This window comes from Neoarius graeffei, chromosome 1, assembly GCF_027579695.1.
Source record: "Neoarius graeffei isolate fNeoGra1 chromosome 1, fNeoGra1.pri, whole genome shotgun sequence".
Lineage (NCBI taxonomy): Eukaryota > Metazoa > Chordata > Actinopteri > Siluriformes > Ariidae > Neoarius > Neoarius graeffei.
The window spans coordinates 58666090-58675766 of NC_083569.1; the positions used below are offsets into that span (position 1 = coordinate 58666090).

Genomic DNA, 9677 nt, shown 5'->3' on the forward strand with positions numbered 1-9677 from the left:
CTTTACTTGTCACATTTTCCCTCCATTTCTGAGATGCCTTTACTTCTGTCCCCTGCTCCTTCCCCCTGAATGCTTCTCTATCAAGCTAAATTTAGCTTTAAGGGCAAGAGTTGGTGGGAATGCAGGGGCAAACAGAAGGGGTAGCCAGGGTGAAGAGCGTTTTAAAGGAGAGGTTTTGTTCTAACCTTTGGGGGCTGGACACATACTGAATGCACTTACACAGAGTCTGTGAGTCCAGCTGACCCCGTCAGATGCTGTGCTGACTATAACCCCTGCTTAGTCGTGGCCAACATTTATTAAAAAGTTCCACTGCATAGATTTTTCTTAAAAATGGAAATTAAAAAAAAAGATATTGTTGAGTTGTTGAAGAAAGAATACTGAGAGTTGCCCTGACAATCCTGTGTCAGGAGTGTAGGTTCAGGACGTTTGTACTTCAGAAGATTTAGATACGCTAAACATCATCACACCCCAACTGAAATTAGTCTGGTTATAGGGTGGCTTGGCTGTGACATCTGCCATCAGAAAAAAAAAAAGAGAGTCAATGAGCATGAATGTGTAAAGAAACCAAATGGAGTGAAAGTATCTCAGACTCCTTTTGTTTTACCTTTTTTTTGCTGAAAAGGTAAGCCAGTTATTTCATGTGATTTGGCAGTAAGCCAGTTCATTATCGTTAAAGCTTTTGTATTGTTATCCAGCTGATAGGTTGTTTCAGCTAGTGGCCAACAGCTTGGTCACGGTCAAACTTGTAGTGTTGCCAGTCTCCCGACCAAGACACGCCAAGAATTTATGGCACTATGATCGCCTAAAATGGTGACCATTGTGAAAGACAAAAACATCATTGCTATGTTCAGACTGTCGGTCTAAATCTGATTTTTGCGCATATCCTATTGGAATCCAAATCATATGTAGCATGTTTGAACAGCCAAAAATCACGAGATCTGATTTTTACAAATCTGCTGAAGACCACATTCGTATGTGGTTTGAAATAATGATTCAAATCACATTTTTGCAACGCTGTTTAGGTCTGACTGCTCTGATCCAACTTCAGGTGGGTTTTTTAATGCCTGTGAATTTTGATGCCAGGTAAAGTTCACATTAACAAATCACACACACACGGCCGTTTAAAAGTTTGGGGTCACCCAGACAATTTTGTATTTTCCATGAAAAGTCACACTTTTATTTCCCACCATAAGTTGTAAAATGAATAGAAAATATAGTCAAGACATTTTTCTGGCCATTTTGAGCATTCAATCGACCCCACAAATGTGATGCTCCAGAAACTCAGGCTACATCCACACGACAACGGCAACGAGATGTTATTTAAAAATATATCGCATCCAAATGGGCAACGATCAGTAAAATATCAGGTCCATATGGCAACACAACGCTTGCTGAAAACGATGCAATACACATGCCACACCTCTAGGGGCGCTGTAAGACGGTCCCTTCGGAGACACCAGAACAATAGAAGTAGTAAGGACGCATGCACATAAACTATTATGCGCGAGACTTCATATTAGCCACAAAGTCAGGAAAATCTGTTCGTAAAATTACATTATAATGACCAAATACAATGAAAAGTATTTTTCCAGTCTCACCTGTGAAAGGTAATCCCATGTGATCTCGTTTGGACGGCAAACCTGTTGGTACAGTTAAACACAGCTAATCTTTATTCTCCGCTTTGACCTATCCAATATGGCGGTGAGGATGACGTATGATTCTACGCGGAAGGCGGCGTCTTTAATGGTCCGGAATAAATTGAATGCTACACGTTGATGGATTAATTTGTTGTTTCTCACCTGTGAAAGGTAATCCCATGTGATCTCGTTTGGACGGTAAACCTGTTGGTACAGTTAAACGCAGCACACGAATCTTTATTCTCCGCTTTGACCTATCCAATATGGTGGCGAGGATGACGTATGATTCTACGCGGAAGGCGGCGTCTTTAATGGTCCGGAATAAATTGAATGCTACACGTTGATGGATTAATTTGCTCTTCTACGCCCTTTTTGAGGAATGTACTGTCGGACTTAAACCAACATCTGAAGAGGTGAAATCGCTCCTTTTTTTCCCTATTTTTGCTGGCGGGATTGACTCTGCCCTAAGGGCTATTCTCTCTCTCTCTCTCTCTCTCTCTCTCTCTCTCTCTCACTTTGCACCATTACACAATAAATATTCACAGTGAAAATATTTTGTAAGCGCGTTTCATGAACCAAGTTATAGGATTTGTTGACAACTCGCATCGAGTTCGTTACACTTCTACCCGGCGTGAAGCACTCACAGTCATGTGGTTGTGACGTCATCGTAAACAAATCCGTTCTACTCATCCAGACGACTTCACAACGGCAATGTTGCCAGATCTTTCCACTCTGGAACCCGTTCTCAAAAAGATTGCGTTTTGGGCATCCAAAACGCCGGTGCCGTGTGGACGCCAGGCCTAAACGATAAGCAATTGTATCGGAGTCACCTGAATCCGTTGCCATGTGGACAGGGCCTCAATCTGCTCAAAGGAAGGTCAGTTTTATAGCTTCTCTAAAGAGCTCAACTGTTTTCAGCTGTGCTAACATGATTGTACAAGGGTTTTCTAATCATCCATTAGCCTTCTGAGGCAATGAGCAAACACATTGTACCATTAGAACACTGGAGTGAGAGTTGCTGGAAATGGGCCTCTATACACCTATGGAGATTTTGCACCAAAAACCACACATTTGCAGCTAGAATAGTCATTTACCACATTAGCAATGTATAGAGTGCATTTCTGATTAGTTTAAAGTGATCTTCATTGAAAAGAACAGTGCTTTTCTTTCAAAAACAAGGACATTTCAAAGTGACCCCAAACTTTTGAACAGTAGTGTACAGGAAACATGCTAGTTTGGTGGTGCGCGAAATAAAGCAGAGCAGGTAAGCCTCATCCATCTCTGATGCCGTCGCATTCTTTTTTCTTTTTTAATCAAACCTGCGCCGTGGCTCCACATTGCCATGTGTTAAATAAGCAAGCCCATTTCATTACCCTCCATTTTGGTTTGTTTATATCTACTACTTCTAATTTCGGTAGCACGGTGGTGTAGTGGTTAGCGCTGTCGCCTCACAGCAAGAAGGTTCTGGGTTCGAACCCAGTGGCCGGCGAGGGCCTTTCTGTGTGGAGTTTGCATGTTCTCCCCATGTCTGCGTGGGTTTCCTCCCACAGTCCAAAGATATGCAGGTTAAGTTAACTGGTGGCTCTAAATTGACCGTGAGTGGTTGTTTGTGTCTCTGTGTGTGTCAGCCCTGCGATGAGCTGGTGACTTGTCCAGGGTGTACCCTGCCTCTCACCCATAGTCAGCTGGGATAGGCTCCAGCTTGCCCCACGACCCCGCATGGATAAGCGGTTACAGACAAAACAACAACAACTTCTAATTTCAAGCGCAGTCTCATTACTATAGCAACCAACATGAATAGCACTGAAAATCAGGATTGCCACACGGACACAGATCGAATCTGATCACTTGCGATATGTAATGCGGCCAGTCAATCAGGAAGATCGGATTCAGATCAGATAGGCAAACAAACGGATTTGGACTGACAGTCTGTACATAGCCTGTGTAGTCTGATCCCTGCAGAAAGTATAACTTTACCCCCAGCTCCAAGTCTAATTTCACCCACTGCATAATTTTGAAAAATGATAAAAAGTGGACAAGAAGCTGAGAGTGGGACAGGGAGGGGCCAAGAGCATGGACGTGTGAGCTAGGAGTTGCTCAGTGACTCTCGGGCAGCATATATTTGAAAATGACCACGGTTGCACAGACTCCCACTCAAGGACGGGGGTTGACCAAAAGGCTGATTTTTACATCAGCATCGGGCTTGCAAGTAGATGACATTTTGAGCCATTTTCAACCCATAAAACACTTTTATAAAAATGGGAGTTGTGTCAATATTAACACCAGCATTGATGTATTTCATGACAGTCCAGCCATATCATTTTGTTTACATTTCAAAAAACACATTTAAGTGTAGGCAGCACGGTGGTGTAGTGGTTAGTGCTGTCGCCTCACAGCAAGAAGGTCCGGGTTCGAGCCCCGTGGCCGGCGAGGGCCTTTCTGTGCGGAGTTTGCATGTTCTCCCCGTGTCCGCGTGGGTTTCCTCCGGGTGCTCCGGTTTCCCCCACAGTCCAAAGACATGCAGGTTAGGTTAACTGGTGGCTCTAAATTGACCGTAGGTGTGAATGTGAGTGTGAATGGTTGTCTGTGTCTATGTGTCAGCCCTGTGATGACCTGGCGACTTGTCCAGGGTGTACCCCGCCTTTCGCCCGTAGTCAGCTGGGATAGGCTCCAGCTTGCCTGCGACCCTGTAGAACAGGATAAAGCGGCTAGAGATAATGAGATGAGACATTTAAGTGTGCAGAAACTCAGTTTATAGACAAAGTTTGACTAAATATTAAATACTAGAAAACTTAAATAGCAAATAACTGAACCTTTAATGCTTAATTACTGTGTAACGTGGGCTATAGAGAGTGTAGTTGACTCATGTTGCTGAAGCATGTTTGAATGACATGTCCTTTCAGTCCGGCACAGCAGCGTCTGACCTGCACATAATGTGCTCTTCAGACCAAGATAGGCCAAGTTTGGATTTACACGGGCATCCATTGCAGTGGTGACGTGGTGCTATTTCAATAAACTGTTAGGGCTCCACTCTTAAAATGGGAGAAAGGAACAAACTCTCTCTCTCTCTCACACACACATACATATACATACACACACATACATACACACAATATATATACACACATACATACATACACACAGCCAGTCATTTTGCCCCGCCCCTGCTCCGTCCGGTGTGGTAGTGATGTCCCGTTGCTCGCGCGCCGCAGCAGAGACCCACGCGACCTTCAGCCGGTACAGTCGCTGTTCTTTTACCAGCGCCGTTATTCTCATCTTTCCGGTGTGTTCTATTTCACCATATCAAATACCCAAAATGCATCACTTTATTCATATTTAAGTAAATAATCAATTCAGTCATCATAACTTGGCATTTTTAACCCAAGCAATCAAAAAGAGGAAATGTATTCAATATTTTCACTCATCTGTGAAGGAGGGGCTTTAATTCTTCATGATGTAGTTATTTTATATGGAAATCAATTTTACAAAAGCATTTGAATTGTACTCAAAACAATTTCCACAGTGGAGGCCAGATAAAGCAAGATACTATCTTTATTCTTATTAAAAACATGACAAAAGAAACATTGAGTGTTCGGTAAATGCAAAAAAAAAAAAAAGAGTAAAATTAGAAATTTTATTTTTTGACCATAATGTCCCAAATGAGAGAGCAGTTTCTGAGACGGACCCATATATTAAAAAACACTACTGCTGTGGCTTAAGGATTTCCTGTCACAACAGAAGCCAATATAGTCAGGCTGTTTAAAAACACATGTACCTACTGCCTCATTTCCTAAATGAGACGCATGCCAACTAAAATGGAGTTTTTCGAAAGCCTGTAATAACACATGGCATTTACAAATAGCCTATGTATGAGAACCATGGATGGTAATCCCGTCTTAGTAATGCCTTGAACTTATGATTAGAATAAGGAATTTTAATATAATTTGACCAACACTAATTTTTTAAACTACTAACTTCTTGCAAGGCAAATCAAGCACCCCTGCCCCCCCCCCCCCTTTTTTTTTTTCAAGTGCTAGGTTTCAGTTACGTACCTTTTCTTAGCGGTTTTACCAGAAAATAGCTGGTGGTCTAAACGGCTGCCGTAGTGCAAACAACTAGCGATAACTTATCAGAGTACGCTCCTAATCTAGAAGCCACTGCTGGCTTTAGATATATTCAGAAGATTGCTATGTGTAATGGAATCGACCCCTACAGTCTGGGAAAGAAGGATTTATCATACGATCTCGAAAACTACCCTTCAGTCGAGTTCCACAACATCTCGAACTATCTGGTGTTGCAGACGTCCTTCTACACTGCAAAACAGATGAAAGCGTGGAAGAGTATGGAGGCTTACAACTATTTTGTATGTGGCTGGGTAAAGGAGCTCGCTATCAAGTGGCTGCCGAATGAATCCTGTATTGTTTTTGCCTGTGCAAGTATGTTTTTTTTTTTTTAAGTTTTTCGTTCGCGTCTTTACAACGAAGCGCTGCAAGTTGAAGTGTAAACAAACAACGGTTGGCTTGATTCTCACTTGTGTTGGCTCTTATCTCTCAGGTAAATCATTCACAAAGATCATCAGAAACCCCTTTAAAGACCTGGATCTTAGTTAAACAAGACGGAGACGTGATCACGGTGCATTGTAACTGTATGGCTGGGTAAGAATTGTGTCATGACCTTCATGCATATGGACTTTGTGAGGAGTAAACAAAGAAACAGCTGGGGACTTCAGCGCTTCGTGACTAAAAAAAAAAAAAGGTACCGTAAAATAATGACAGCAAGAAAAGTACTTGGAAAAACACTAACGCCATAGCTGAGAGGGAGATACAAACCTTTCACCAAGTGATCACTGCAAACTCGAGCATGCTTCAACTCGGCTCCCTTCGATTTCAGTGAGAGGCTCAAAAGCCCCCTTTCTCGATGTCTTTTTGTGAAATCTTGTGTTCGTTCACAATTTTTTTTTTTTTTTTTTAAATTAGTTCACGGGGAACCCTGAAGAAACTTATCAGTTTCAAGGTTTGATTGATTCGAACAACCTGAAACAAACAACGCAAGCGTAAGGCATTTTTAATGAGAGCAATGCACCTTCTCCGTACAAATACTATCAACTAAGCTTTGGTAGACCACCAGCTAAAGTATTGAATAACTAATGAGGCGGATGTGACGTCACGTGAAACCCAGCAATTTATCATCAGAATGTCTTGAGAATGTGCCACTGAGGCAGCATAAACAATATAATGAAACAGGTTTAATGACATATTGTCATACTGTTATGTGATGCTCAGGAATGAAATACATTGCCATTTTCTGTTTATGAGGAACATTTTGTGAGTATGAGACGTAATACTCAATTGCATAAGAAAGTGAAATCACTCTTTGTCTTATTAAACGCTATAAATGTGTAGAGCGATGCTTCAACTTATAACTTCTGATCTGTAGCCATAATCGTAAGCTATTATTTGAAAATGTTGGCTTTCTAAGGCAGCGGATTTAAAGTTGGGTCCATGCAGCATACCCAAGAGACCTGTGATATGTTTAAATTTGTTACAAAGAAGCAAATCATAAGCCACAACTATTAAAGTTATTATGTGTGTTATAATTATCTTATTAACCTGGTCACAAAGCTCATTAACACAAAAACACTTAGGTCTACATCCATCCATCCATTATCTGTAGCCACTTTATCCTGTTCTACAGGGTCGCAGGCAAGCTGGAGCCTATCCCAGCTGACTACGGGTGAAAGGCGGGGTACACCCTGGACAAGTCGCCAGGTCATCACAGGGCTGACACATAGACAGACAACCATTCACACTCACATTCACACCTACGGTCAATTTAGAGTCACCAGTTAACCTAACCTGCATGTCTTTGGACTGTGGGGGAAACCGGAGCACCCGGAGGAAACCCACGCGGACACGGGGAGAACATGCAAACTCCACACAGAAAGGCCCTCGTGGGCCACTGGGCTCGAACCCAGAACCTTCTTGCTGTGAGGCAACAGTGCTAACCACTACATCACCGTGCCGCCTCATTACATACATAATCTGTAGCCACCTATCCTGTTCTACAGGGTTGCAGGCAAGCTGGAGCCTATCCCAGCTGACTACGGGCGAAAGGCGGGGTACACCCTGGACAAGTCGCCAGATCATCACAGGGCTGACACAGAGACAACCATTCACACTCACATTCACACCTACGGTCAATTTAGAGTCACCAGTTAACCTAACCTGCATGTCTTTGGACTGTGGGGGAAACCAGAGCACCCGGAGGAAACCCACACAGACATGCTGGCTCGAACCCAGGACCTTCTTGCTGTGAGGCGACAGTGCTAACCACTACACCACCATGCCGCCCCACTTAGATCTATAGATAATGTTAATTAACCTGTACTGAAGGAAATTATTTTACAATCAAAGTGATTCCTGGGTTTAAAATTAACTATTCGCAAACATGTACAGGATTTGAACCGAAAATGAAAGTGTGTATGAACCCTCTCCACAGGTCATGTGAATTTCAGGTCTATTAGTAGGAAAAAGAATTGCACACTACTACTTAAGAGTGGGCGGGGCATGTGGTTCTAGCCAATCAGAAAAAAGAAATGTACTTTATCAGAGGTAATAACAGATGGAAAGTGGGCGGGGCAGGTGGTTCTAGCCAATCAGAAAAAAAAAAAAGAGATGTACTTTATCAGAGTTAAAAACAGAAGGAAAGTTACAATTACAGAACTTGTCATAAATTAGTCGCCATATTAACAGGTGTGAGTAATAAGGACACCTGCAACAGTTTGTAAACTTTGATTTATTTCCCCTTGCATGTAGCCTCGAAACTGCATACAGTATTGTTAGTAAGCGAGTCGCACTGATTAATGTGAATCTCTCCGGCACAAAACATGATAGCCGACTCACCTTTCTTAGAGGTTTCCTGAGGAAATACAAAAATAAACTCCATAACTTGGACGTCACGCCAAAGAAAGTGCGGACACACGGCAGACACTGACGACTCTTTAGCATGTCAACCACAACACCGAAAGTTCCTCCGTATAAATAACTCACTTTATCCGGCAGCGGAACCCTTCAGAGATCCGCGTTTGTTTCCAGAAGAGTCTGTGAAAATCAACCTTCTTTCAAAAGGCTCTCATTGCTCCTTCCAGCCGGTAAAAACTCGGGAACTAAAAGTGCATGGTGTAATGTGTGAGGTTTCTCTTCAGTCAAAATGTGGGTTTAAAGTGTTCAGCTCTGCTAGTAGTAACTAACCAAACATGACACCTATAGCGGTGCTGCTGAAGCTCTGAGCCGGCTAATGACGCTAAGCAGCAGGCTTACAACACCGAAGGAAAGGATCAGACATGAGGTCCGGTCCAGAACCAGAACACAAATGCAGTGTTTTTCCCTCCTCACCACTGAAGGGTGCAGCTCAGTAACAGCCAGCACTGAGACACAGTTCAAACTCAACCCGGAACAGAGCTGCCGAACACCGCCAACGTCACTTCCGGAAAGACTCAAGTTCATTTCCGGTTTCAGTGCTGAACGTGTATTTACCCAAATACAGTACTTAAGTACTATTTCTACAAATCTAAAATTTCAACTATCAGAACAAATTTCTTAAAATTTCCAATCCCCCCAAATATAAAGAAATACATTTTAAAACAATTAGCTATACACTACCGTTCAAAAGTTTGGGGTCACTTTGAAATGTCCTTATTTTTGAAAGAAAAGCACTGTTCTTTTCAATGAAGCTCGCTTTAAACTAATCAGAAATCCACTCTATACATTGCTAATGTGGTAAATGACTATTCTAGCTGCAAATGTGTGGTTTTTGGTGCAATATCTCCATAGGTGTATAGAGGCCCATTTCCAGCAACTCTCACTCCAGTGTTCTAATGGTACAATGTGTTTGCTCATTGCCTCAGAAGGCTAATGGATGATTAGAAAACCCTTGTACAATCATGTTAGCACAGCTGAAAACAGTTGAGCTCTTTAGAGAAGCTATAAAACTGACCTTCCTTTGAGCAGATGGAGTTTCTGGAGCATCACATTTGTGGGG

At 42.4% G+C, this 9677-nt stretch overlaps 1 protein-coding gene across 3 annotated transcripts in view; it reads right to left on the reverse strand.

The window, feature by feature from the left end:
* Nucleotides 1-9075, reverse strand: part of ctdnep1b (CTD nuclear envelope phosphatase 1b) — a 34247-nt gene extending 25172 nt beyond the window's left edge. For all 3 annotated transcript variants that reach the window (XM_060935520.1, XM_060935528.1, XM_060935511.1), the window contains exon 1: nt 8540-9075. In XM_060935520.1, the coding sequence (XP_060791503.1) occupies nt 8540-8644 (105 nt within the window). In that variant the 5' untranslated portion in view covers nt 8645-9075. The remainder of the gene's footprint in view (nt 1-8539) is intronic.
* Nucleotides 9076-9677: the final 602 nt, after the last annotated feature.